Genomic DNA, 12,432 nt, shown 5'->3' with positions numbered 1-12,432 from the left:
GTGATGACATGAAATTCTATTCTAGCTTTATTTTAATTTATCATAAAATAATACAGATACAGAACAGCGCAAACATTATAAATGTACAATCCTTATGTGCATATATATCTTTTGATGGATATAATTTATTAATTGCAATGAAGTCCAGTTTATCAATCTTTTCCTTTTTGGTTTTTATGTCCTGTGTCATAAAGATACTATTTCATGATCTTCTAGAAGATTTATTGTTTGACCTTTCACATTTGGGACTACAAGCCATCTGGAATCTGTGTGTGTGTGTGTGTGTGTGTGTGTGTGCATACATGCTGTGAAATGGTGGTCAGGATTCATATTTTTCCATAGGATTGTCCAGTTAACTAGGACCATTTAATGAAAACAGTCTTTTCCTGCACTCTATTGTAATGGCATTATTTGTTATAAATCAAAAGTAGATTATAAGTACATCATAAATATGTGTGTAGATCTGTTGACTCTCTATTGTGTTCCTTTGGACTTGTTCTTCCCTCACATTAAAACCAGTCTTTCTTAATTAGCAGCATTTAACATAAGTCTTTATAGTTAGCAGTATAAATCCTTCAACTTTGTTCTTCGAGAATGCTTCCTCTGTTTTTGGCCTTTGAATTTCTATCAGGATGTCAAATCCTGCCCAAACCACCTGTTTGCATTTTGACTGGGGTTGGATTATATCTGTAGATCACTTTGGGGAGAATGTCGCATTCTTACAAGATCAAGGCTTCCAATCCCTGAACATGGTGTACCTCATATACCTCAGGTCTTCTTTGTTCCCTTTGACTTACTCAGTTTCACTGTCATGTCCACGTTTTCTTTTTATTTCTCCTGCTTGGGATTTATTGGGCTTCTTAAATCTGTGAATTTCTATATTTTGTAAGTTCTGCAAAATTCTTAGCCATTATCTGCTCACATATTTCATTCTCTTTCCTCTCTGAGATTCCAATTTTATATATATATATACACATGTGTGTACAATTATTTGTGCTAATATGCATGTCCTCTATGTTTTTTACCCCCTTCTGTGTTTTGTACCTTTTGTCTCCCTCCTGCTGAATCCTGGGGAGAATGGTCTATTTCAGCTCTTAATTTTGGTTATTGAATTTTTCAGTTGGTAATTTTCAAATCCACGTTGTCTATTTCAATTCCTTGCCATAATTTTCAAGTATGTCTAATATTTCTTTGATTATAGTAAACACAGTATTTTTATAGTTCAGCATCTGATTCCAAGCACTACCTGATGTTTCCATAGGTTTGTTTCTGTAGTATTTTGCTTCTGCCAACTTTTGTTCATGCTGTCTTATTTCCTTCTGTTCCTGGTAGAAAACTGTACACCAGGCATTGTATTTGGGGTGGGGGGAAGGTTGTAAAAACAATTTGAACCTTAGGATGATCATATCTTCTTCAGAAACAGACATTCATTCACTTCTGTCAGGTGGCTGGGGTATTATCAGTCTCAAATCACTTTAATGCACTCTTAGGTTCCCTGGTGATCAAAATTAGCCTGGACCATGGCTTGTTTGCTTCCAATTTACCCTTCTCTAGAGCGTGAAGCTTTTTGGGATCCCAGGCTAAAGTAGTGGAAGCTTTATTAGACTCAATACCTGGGTGAACTCTAAGTGTTGCTTTTTGTCCCTCTTGTCTGGTAAGAGAACTAAAATTCCATTTCTGTCAATGTCCTCAGGATAAAAGGAGTTTTCAGTGCTAGATTTACTACTGTGGATTTTTTTTTTTTTTTTTGAGAGCAAGAGAGAGAGCAGAGGAGGTGCCAGAGGGACAAGGAGAGAGAATCCTAAGCGAGCTTTATACCTAGTGCAGAGCCCAATTAATGTGGGGCTCTATACCATGACTGTGGGATCATGACCTGAGCTGAAATCAAGATTCAGATGCTTAACCAACTAAGCCACCCTGGGGCCCTCTACTCTGGATTCTTGATTCCTTATAGAATTAATCATTATCTTATTAGTTCTTCAACACTTAAAAAAAGTTTTTAAATGTTTATTATTTTTGAGAGGGAGACAAAGTGTGAGTGGGGAAGGGGCAGAGATAGAGGGAGACACAGAATCCAAAGCAGGCTCCAGGCTCTGAGCTGTCAGCACAGACCACGAAACCCACAGACTGCAAGATCATGACCTGAGCTGAAGACTGGCACTTAACCAATTGAGCCCCCAAGGCGCCCCAGTTCTTCAACACTTCTAAGATATATTTTGGTCCAGTTATTCTAGTGATCCTCAGCCAAAAGGTTATTTTGAACTACTCAGCCTATCACTCCTAAACATAACTTTCTTACTTCATTTGAAGCAATTCAATAGAGACATCTTAAATACAAATTTCTTAAATACAAAGTTCACTAATAAGCATTAGTTTTGTCCTTGAATAGAAATATTTAACAAGAAACAGGCATAGTATCTCATCAAAGAGGTCTTGAGAAAGAGCTTTTGTTGGTGTTACATTTTCTTTTTCTTTTAAACACTTTTTATTTATTTTTGAGAGGGAGAGACAGAGTACGAATCAGGGAGAGGCAGGGAGAAGAAGACACAGAATCCAAAGCAGGCTCCAGGCTCTGAGCAAGCTGTCAGCACAGAGCCCGATGAGGGGCTTGAACCCACAAAGCGTGAGATCATGACCTGAGCCGAAGTCAGACACCTAACCAACTGAGCCACCCAGGTGCCCCTACATTTTCTTTCCCCTAGTGTAGTTTATCTTCTGGGAAAAGGACTTACAGATCCTGTTGAATGATCTCAGTTCATTAACCCCAATTCTTATTTCAATATGAATGATTACTCTGTGTTGTTTGTATCAGTGTCTACTTCCTTTCTACACTTTTGTCATAATTTATAGGAGAGGTGCCAAAATGTATAACTACATATTTGATATAGAATTAAATCATTTAACATTTACGGCATACTCATTGTGTACTAAGTAACATACCCAGTGCTCTAGAGTTGCCATATGACTAACTCCCATCAAAGGAAACGTGAAACAAATCCTCTAATTGCTTTTTTTTTCCTAGATGGCTGAAAAACTACACAAAAGTCATTTAGAGAACAAAGATCTACAGGAGAAATTGAATACTCTTACCAGACAATATAAGATTGTCTTAAGTGAGGAGGATAAAGTTTTTGTGCAGAAACAGAAAATTGATGATGAGTATGTTTCTGTCCATGATCTGTACATGAATCAACACGTCATGGTTATGGGGCGCTTTCCTTGCCATCTAAATGGTGACTCTCTACTTAAACTTATCCTAGTTTTAAAATCTATTGACAACAATGAAATATTATTTACTCCAAAATAAGCACACTCCTAATCTACCTCTATATGTACTGAGTAATGCTTTCCTCATATGGGTCCGATCAAATCCACAGATACCATGTGCATTATATTTACTTCTAAATCAGATTTTTGAAAAAAATAATCCTGCTTTTACCCCATGAGACTGTTTAGAGAAACTGGCTCTGCCCATCTCTTCCCTAACTCTATGAAGGGTTTGGTCATTGACACAGTCCCCTAGCCCAGAGACTGGGAAGTTATTCGAGGAAATTCCTATCTTTTACTACCCATTGGATCCCATTCAGGCACAAAGCTTGTCAATTCCACTCCTTAGATATTTCTCAACTATATCCCATTCTTCTCCCCAACTCCATTCTTGTCACCTCTTTCAGCTTCTTTGCTCTGGCTCATCCATCCCTCAGAAGTTCTTTCCACTTCCTGCTTTACCACCCTTAACTTGTTCACCTTCCTTCCACCAAATGATCCTTCTGAAACATTCCTCTGATGCCATTCCTTTTCATCAGCCACTGCATTGTATGAATCTCTTGTTTCCAGTGAACTACAAACAGATCAGGGTAGTTGTTCTGCCTTACTCAGTGCTATATCCCCAGGACCTTGTACATTGCTTAGCAGATGGTGGGCATTCACCAGTTTTTCTTAATGAATACAGAATAACATCTTGCAAGCATGAATTTGGTAAGTAATGATCCCTTACTACAGACAAAGTTAGATCACACAGAAGTGGAATTACGGTATCCAGGCACACTTAGGTGAAACTGAGATTATGGTCATTGCAGCATGTGAGCTACAGAGAGTCGTTATAATCATTGTATCTCATTCAGTTGAATAGCCTACAAGAATCTGCTGTTAGTAGTTCTTTCAATAAAAATTTTCCCCAGATCAGTACTAAGTTGATCAGTTTTAATCTTAAAATGTGCTGATGACAAATGATCGTAACACTAAAACAATTAGTATTGTTATTGGTTTTTGTCTTCAGCTTGGGCTGCCATAACTAAGCACCGTGGACTGGGTGGTTTGAACTACAGAAATTTATTTCTCACAGTTCTAGAGGAAGGAGATCCAGTGTCAGGGTGTCAGCATGGGCAGGTTCTGGTGAGAGCCCTTTTTCCTGGCTTGCACAGGGCTGCCTTCTCACTGTGTTTTTCCATGGTAGAGATAGGGAGAAAACAAACTCTTTGGTGTCTCTTCTTACAAGGAGCCTCTCCATTGGGATCTCATCTAATCAGCTGACCTCATCACTTCACAAAAGCCTCACCTTCAAATACCATCATATTGGGTGTTAGGGCTTCAACATACAAATTTGTAGGGACTGAACACAGTTCACTCCATAGAAGTTTTGAAGAAGATGAGACACTTATATAAAGCACTTTCTGTTACAGGAATGTCCTTCTCAATGTCTGGAAATACTGACATAGAACAAAATTGTATACTTCCTATTATTCTCTCTGCAAATTGGAGACAAATTATAACCACTTTTTGTGAAGTGCCTCATGAGTCCCACACACTGGCTTGAGCACTTTATATCTCATTTAATCCTTACACCTATTGAGATAGGTGTTATGATCCCTATTTTATGGATGGAGATACTGAGACTCATTTACAGGTGAAGTTTTCTTCAAGGTCACACTCTAGAAAGAGGTAAAGCCAGTATTTAAAGTCGATCTAACTGACCCCTTCACCTTTCACAAAAGAACATGGTAGAATTGATAAGTGCATTAAAAGAGACACACCCCTGCTCAGAGGGACAGAGTGCTAGGGACAGAACTGTTCTTGTGGTTTTATGGTGACTATAGCAATTCAGGCTCTTTCCGTGGCTTAGGGATTTTCTTGAGTTTAGAATTTACCACCACTAGCAATAAGACTTTGTTTCTATTTTTCCTAATTTATTCAGTAAATAGTTGATGGACTGACCTTTGCAGACTACTTTTATATATTCTTATTTGTGATTGCAATATCCACTCATGCTGAGGAGTTAAAAAGAGATGATTTCATGGGCGCCTGGGTGGCTCAGTCGGTTGAGCAACCGACTTCGGCTCAGGTGGTGATCTCGCAGTTCATGTGTCCGTGCCCCGTGATGAGCTCTGTGCTGACAGCTCAGAGCCTGGACCTTGCTTCAGACCCCATGTCTCCTCCTCTCTCTGCCCCTCCCCCATTCATGCTTTGTCTCTCTCTTTCTCTCTCTCTCTCAATAATAAATGTAAAAAAATTAAAAATAAATAAAAAATTAAAAAGATGATTTCACCTTTCGACATAATGCTAACTCTGGTTTTTTCATGGTAGAAATCAGAAGCAAATAGCATTTATTACTCAGAAAGAAAACTTCCTATCACAAAGAAAAGTAGACATCAAACATATGGAGGAAGGACTTGTCACTCTCCAGGACCTTTATCGGTATGTTTGTTGCCTTTGAAACGTTTAATCTTCATTCTTTTCTGCATTTGTTTTTAAATATATGGTAACTATAGATCTGTCAGTTTCTGATGTCCTATAGAATAGGAGGTTTATAGTTCACTGTCTCTGTTTTACAGTGTAGAAGAATCATTATCACTGAAAGGATAGATAGGTCCGGAGTTCTAGACAAGCTTCTGGACATGAGAAATGGACCCCTTAGGAGTCTAGTGACAAGAATGTGCCTGAACATTATTACAACACTGACCCCTATGGTGTTCATTTCTGCTATTCTAAATCACTTTGATTTTTAATTTTGATTTTTCTGATTAAAATAAGTAATGCCTGCACATGATTTTAAAAATCAAATATAGAAATGTGTGGCTTAGAAGCGTAAAAGTGACCCTAATTTCCGTATCCCCACAGAGATCTCACTGTTAACAGTTGGCTAGGCTTGCTTTCTGTAATAGGAGTGTGTACATATATCCAAAAATGGGTTTCTCTTTTCTAGAACTGGAATTTTTCCACTTAAAATTGTATCTGGGTAATTTACACAATATTATATTTCAACTCTATCTCCATAAAAAGCTGGAAAAATATACCTGGGAAAATGATAAAACAAATAGGATAAAAGGTAACGTTTGGAGAAATTGGTGAAAAGTATATGGAAATCCTTTGTATTAATTTTTATACACTTATCTGTTGATTTTAGAACTATTTCAGGAGGGGGCAAAATTCATATGTATATGGGACCTCATTCTTTATTCTTTCTTTAACTGCTTAATATTCCTTTTACTGAATATGCTATGGTTTATTTACCCAGCGCCCTACCGATGGACTTTTGTTTTTGTGTTTTCTCTACTATAAGCGCTTTTCAAAGTTAACATCCCTTAACATATCTTTGTCCACTTATACAACTATTTCTTTATAATAAGGTCCTAAAAGTTGAATTACTGGACCAAAGAGGGTTGCATTTTTATAATTCATGTTTATAATTTGAATATACTTTATGACTTGAGTGTAGGACAGTGGAGAAAGTAACCTAAGACAAGTGGAGGTGAAATTTGACTCCTGTCAGCAGAAATCTAGATCACAGCAGGATGTGCAGGTTGCTTGTCCTTACGCTGTTGAATAACATATCTCGACATCTGTTTTTCACGTTGGTTTCTGAAGGGAAACTATGAGCTCTTCCTTGTGAAAGAAAATACAATTGGGTTGAGTTCGGGGGTTTGTTTTCCACATGAATAACGCAGATTCTACAATCATTTTGCCATCATTGCTCTGGTCACTGGGACGCTTAGAGCCACATTCATGACCCAGTATTGGTTCTCCTTTAGGAGTTTTTATATTGCTGTTGTTATTTCACTCTAGTTCAACTCCTTTGTGAATTGAACTCAGTACATAAATAAATAAAATCAGTGAGACTGGGGCACATCGTGAAACAATCTTAGAGTTCGGGGGTGGGGTGATAGATTTATTGAGGTAGAAGATTGAGAACCCACACTGTGATTTCAGATGGAGGAAAAAAAACATGAACCCAGTTGTGTTTCTAGTTTAACAGCATTATGTATTGTTTTAGCTATGAATACTTGCATTTTTCTTTTTTAAATTTTTTAAATGTTTTTGTTTATTTTTGAGAGACAGAGACAGAGCACAAGTGGGGGAGGAGCAGAGAGAGAGAGTGAGACATAGAATCTGAAGCAGGCTCCAGGCTCTGAGTTGTCAACACAGAGCCCGATGTGGGGCTTGAACTCACAAACCGTGAGATCATGACCTGAGATGAAGTTGAGCACTTAACCAACTGAGCCACCCAGGTGCCCCGGAATATTTCTATTTTTCAAAAGATACAGAGTCATATTTCACTTTTATTTCTGCGAATGAAGTACTTAATAGAGAAAAGGAGAATAAAAATAATAAAGTCTTCTAATACCTATGCTAGATTCTTCACGTTTCCATCCATCCTAGAGTCACAAGAAAACCTTCCATCTTTAATTACTACTTACCCCTGGTACAAAAATCTTTATTGGCTTTCTGAATTATACATTGCATCAAATCAGGACTCAGTCAGGAATTCAAAGTTCCTCACCAATTTATTGACCTTTACCCCTCCTATGTCACTGTGTTACTTCCCTTTATGTCGTCTGTCAGCAGCAAGTCTGTGTTAGTCCTAAGTCTTGACTTGCTGCTCCTTTTCCATGTCTTTGCAAATGATGATGTCCTTCCCATGATGAGATCGCACCTCCATTCTGGCGATCTTTGTTCTTCCCTCTGTTAAATGTTAACCTCCAATGTCCCTTNCGCCGAATCTGTTCCTCCTTTCCCTTAGGTCTCCTACAATCCTTGCCAAATCAGTGTACACTTGCACAAAATTATAATTGTCCTTCTCTAAGTCTACCAGTACCGTTAGTTGTTACACTAGGTTTGATTTGTCTCCCAATTAGATGGTAGTCTTATTGTATGTAAGAATTATACATAACGTCACTTGTATATTCTACTAGCTTCCACAAATGCCAAACTCAATGTATATTTTCCTGTTTTTAGAGCAACCAAGGACGTATATCAGAGACAAATAGAAATCCTGAGTGATAACCTGGAAAGAGAAAGTCAGAGATGGTAAAAAAACAAAAACAAAAACAAAAAAAATTTCATTTGTATTATGAATAGTATATATTATCTTAATGAGTAGTGCCTCAAATTAGGAAATCCAAGTACTTGTTACTTGCTAGAGTCCAAGGAAATTATTTTCCTAAATTAAATTGGGTGACATCTCTCAGATCTAGTTATGTTTGTTAGTTTGATTTGAGGGCATTGAACAGAACCAAAGTTTTCCATTTCAATCGAAAGAGCTCACTGAAGAACAAAATTGTCAAGATTCTTGCACTGCCTTTTGCTCACCAGGCTTTTGTGCGGACCAGCGGGGAAGGTGATGTGCAGTGACACAGAAGCATGGATAAACATATGGGCTCCAAACACACGCTACTTTGGTTGCTCTGTTGCTGACTAGCTCTGTGACTGAGGCCACGTTATTTAATAATCTCTCTTTGCTCCCATCCCTATAAAGTGGCCAATGATAGTAGCACCCACCCTATGAAGTCATCATGAATGGCAAATGAGATGTATTTAGATGACCTCCTGGCACCTAGGAAAGATTTGCAAAATCTCAGCTGTATTTTATTGTTGTTGTCATGGTCTGTAATATCATTTGTAAGACTCCAAAGGCACATCTCTCCCATTCTCCAATGCCGCGTTTTAATGTTGTGGTCGAGAGAAAAATTTGAAAACCCAGAAGGTGGAAATTTGGCACACTGGGAGGGAATTTGACTGCTATCTCTGCTATCCCTTGTCTATCCTTCACCTAAAGGAGGTGAGCTGCCAAATGTGGTTTGTCCACGGTCCCAGCGGACATACCGACACAGCCTGTTGCAATGAAGCAGCTTGTGAAGCTGGCCAGCACTGAAGCAGTTATCACTTTGTCTAATTTTTTCAGCTAATGTGCGTGGTCCGCATCGCCAGTACCTCAAATAATCTTATATGATCATAGTAGGATTTGTTTTGCTTGGAATTCCTCCATTTTTTCAGTAAACTGTTAGATCAGTTTCATGAGAATTCTTTCTGCTCTCATTTCTAGCATCATAACTCAGTGGAAGATAACTTGTTTGCAAAAAAAGCATGAACGTTTAAAAGGGCAGCTGAAGTTTGAAGTAGAAGAAATTTTCAATAAACTACAGACTGCTGAATTTAGACGCACAGAATTATTGCAAGAGGTAAGGAACTCAAGGGACTTTTTTTTTTTTTTAATTTTTTAACGTTTATTTATTTTTGAGAGAGAATCAGAGATAACAGCTTGAGTAGGGGAAGGGTGGAAAGAAAGGGAGACACAGAATCTGAAGCAGGCTCCAGGCTCCGAGCTGTCAGCACAGGGCCTGACACGGGGCTCAAACTCACAGACCGTGAGATCATAACATGAGCTGAAGTCAGACGCTCAACCGACTGAGCCACCCAGGCGTCCCTCAAGGGACTTTAATATTATTACTCCATATTAGTATAGAGTCAGTATTATTATTGCATATCAGTAATTCTCCTTCAGTATTTAATTAAACTTCATCTTACTAAAAGATATTTTCCTTTCTGGTGACTTATGTTTAGAGTGAATTATTTAACTTTCTTAAATTACTATTTGCTGTGTATGAATTGAAGGGATTTGGCAAACAGTAGCACTTCTCTCTAGAATATGCTTTTGAAACTTGTAACTGGAAACTTACGTGAGGTTCACTTTTAGGGAAGCTCTCCTAAAAAAGAAACCAAACATCATTATTCAGCACTAATATTTACCCTCCGCCCACCCTCCAACTTCCACCATTCCCATTGCCCATTTCCTTGTGTAGTTTATAGATATTATATTGTTTGGTGAATAAATTAACTGCTGGAGGGGAAAATAAATAAATACATTCCCTCTCTCGAGTAGTTGCTGTGAAAATATATAACCTGAAATCAGAGCCACGTCTCATGCAAAGAGATATTAACTTTGGGCTGTTTGAAAATGTAAGGCTGATTGCCACAGGGCAAATGACAAATCTTCAATTTGTTTGCTTTCAAATCAGACCAATCTTAGACAAAAGGAGATCACTGAATTTTTGGCAGATATTGAAAAACTTACGTTAGAATTAAAACAAGGGGAGGAGGAATTTATTATCCAAGAAAAAAAGCTAATTAAAGAGTTGAACAAGTATGAGGTAAGTTTTATTTTACATCTAAGAATAATTTGAAATTGCCATATGGGTGGAGTGGGTATATTTTATGCTATTTTTTTTAAAAATTGTTTTAATGTTTTTTCATTTTTGAGAGAGGAGGAGAGAGAATAAGAGAATGTGTGGGGGAGGGACAGAGAGAGAGGGAGAGACAGAATCCAAAGCAGGCTCCAGGCTCTGAGCTGTCAGCACTGAGCCCAATGCCAGGCTCGAACTCACAAGCCATGAGATCACCATCTGAACTGAAGACAGAGGGCTAACTGACTGAGCCACCCAGGTGCCCTTATTTCATGCTATTCTAAGCAGTTAAATGCAAAACCTCCAGTGTGAGCAAGGCCACAGTTTCCTTATGACTCTTTTGTTCCTGAAAAAAGAGCAACATAAATTTTTTTTTCCACTTAAAAAAAAAGAAAATTAGACACTCCAAGTTATGTAGAAGTGCTGGCAAAGCGCATGGGGATGAGGGAAGGGGTGCAGGAAGGCAGGCAGAGCTGGCGCCAAAGTGGCTGGGGAAAGCAGCAAAGGGCAAGGGAGGCGGAGAGGCCGCGCTCAATCCTCACCAAAGATAGGGCGTCCTGCTGAGCTGGGAGCTGCCCTAGCCCCCTAGGATGGAACAGAGCATGGATGCTGGGAGAGGTGGAGAGAAAAGTCACTGAAAGTACCCAAGGGTCTGGAGATGGCAGCCCTCTGGAAACACAACAGAAAACACACCTCTTCAAGGTGCTGATGTTACCTTGACAGGTAAGGGGGTGTTTCCTGGAGCCCTCCATTGGTATTGGAATGAAGAGAAAAGGGTTGGTGGTAGAAGCCTTCCTGAACTTGTTCTGAAGCTGAAAGGCTGCATCAAAGAGGGGCTTTATTTGAAAACAGTAGTCCTTTGTGTAGCAGGGGAGCAGCGAGTCCTTACTTGTCAAAGTTCAGATCTTGCCCTGGGCCAAGCCCATGCCTCCTGGCACAAACCCGCCCCCCAACCCCCATCCTGCGGAAACCCATCCACAGATAACTGGTCCTAGAAGAGCCAGTTCTTTCTAATATGAATAACAGAAAAGGAGCAGCGATGTCCTCCACACAAAAATACCAGGAGAGAAACAAGTGGGTGGGCGCTGGGTGGCTCAGTTGATTGAATGACTGACTCTTGATTTCAGCTCAGGTCATCATCTCCTGGTGGTGGGTTCGAGCCCTGAGTGAGGCTCTGTGCTGACAGTGTGAGGCCTGCTTGGGATTCTCTCTCTCTCCTTCTCTCTCTCCGCCTCCCCCCAAACCCCCACTGACCCTCTCCCTCTCTAAAATAAATAAAAGTTTTAAAAAGTATTCATAAAAAATAATAAAAATACTTTTAAAAATCTATTAAAAAATACATGAAAGGGGAAACAAAACTTTCCGACAACTGAAGAATACTCAGAATGATGGTGTTGGAACAGATGAAGACTGTGGTCAAGCATCCCTCTGTAAATTAAAATCTATATATATTGTAGTTTCGTACAGGTGCCAAGGAAGATCAGCAGTATAGAAATACAGGAACTCAGGCAAGAGCGTCCAAAGGGAACGGCCAGAACTGGGAAGAGGTGAAATGGAAACTGGCACAACTCAGGGAACAAACAAGGGAAAGAAAACATTGCCCAAATTCAGACAAAATGAGAAGAAACAGAAGGGAAAGGGGTCAGGGTGGGAAGCCTTTTTCTGTTGGATGCCATCTGTCTGGGTGCCTAGTATTCTTCTAGATGCTGAAAAACAAAAAGAAGAAACAGACAAAAAAAACAAAAACAAAACCCTGTGCACTTATGGTGCTTATATCCTAGTGGAGGGAGATTGAAAATAAACAAGGTAAACAAGTGGAACCTTTAGTATATCCAAAAGTGAGAAACGCTACGGAGAAAAATAGAGCAGGGACTCGGGATGGGGCAAGTGTATGTGATGCGGGCTGTGTGCCCCGTTAAAGAGGATCGTCAGAGAAGGAAGGGTAGAATCCTGAAGGGCAGAGGGTGCGCCAAAC

The 12,432-nt window shown here is 39.2% G+C and overlaps 1 protein-coding gene across 4 annotated transcripts in view; it reads left to right on the top strand.

Annotated features, from left to right (window-relative positions):
• Positions 1–12,432, top strand: part of CCDC175 (coiled-coil domain containing 175) — a 71,030-nt gene that overhangs the window by 22,792 nt on the left and 35,806 nt on the right. For all 4 annotated transcript variants that reach the window (XM_077768844.1, XM_077768835.1, XM_077768853.1 and 1 more), the window contains 5 exons: positions 3,023–3,159; positions 5,584–5,694; positions 8,233–8,304; positions 9,320–9,455; positions 10,293–10,424. In XM_077768844.1, the coding sequence (XP_077624970.1) occupies positions 3,023–3,159; positions 5,584–5,694; positions 8,233–8,304; positions 9,320–9,455; positions 10,293–10,424 (588 nt within the window). The remainder of the gene's footprint in view (positions 1–3,022; positions 3,160–5,583; positions 5,695–8,232; positions 8,305–9,319; positions 9,456–10,292; positions 10,425–12,432) is intronic.

This window comes from Crocuta crocuta, unplaced genomic scaffold, assembly GCF_008692635.1.
Source record: "Crocuta crocuta isolate KB4526 unplaced genomic scaffold, BGI_CrCroc_1.0 scaffold10, whole genome shotgun sequence".
In the NCBI taxonomy this organism is placed as follows: Eukaryota; Metazoa; Chordata; class Mammalia; order Carnivora; family Hyaenidae; genus Crocuta; species Crocuta crocuta.
The sequence above is the reverse complement of the archived record's forward strand: the minus strand, read 5'-3'. Positions and strand labels throughout refer to the sequence as shown.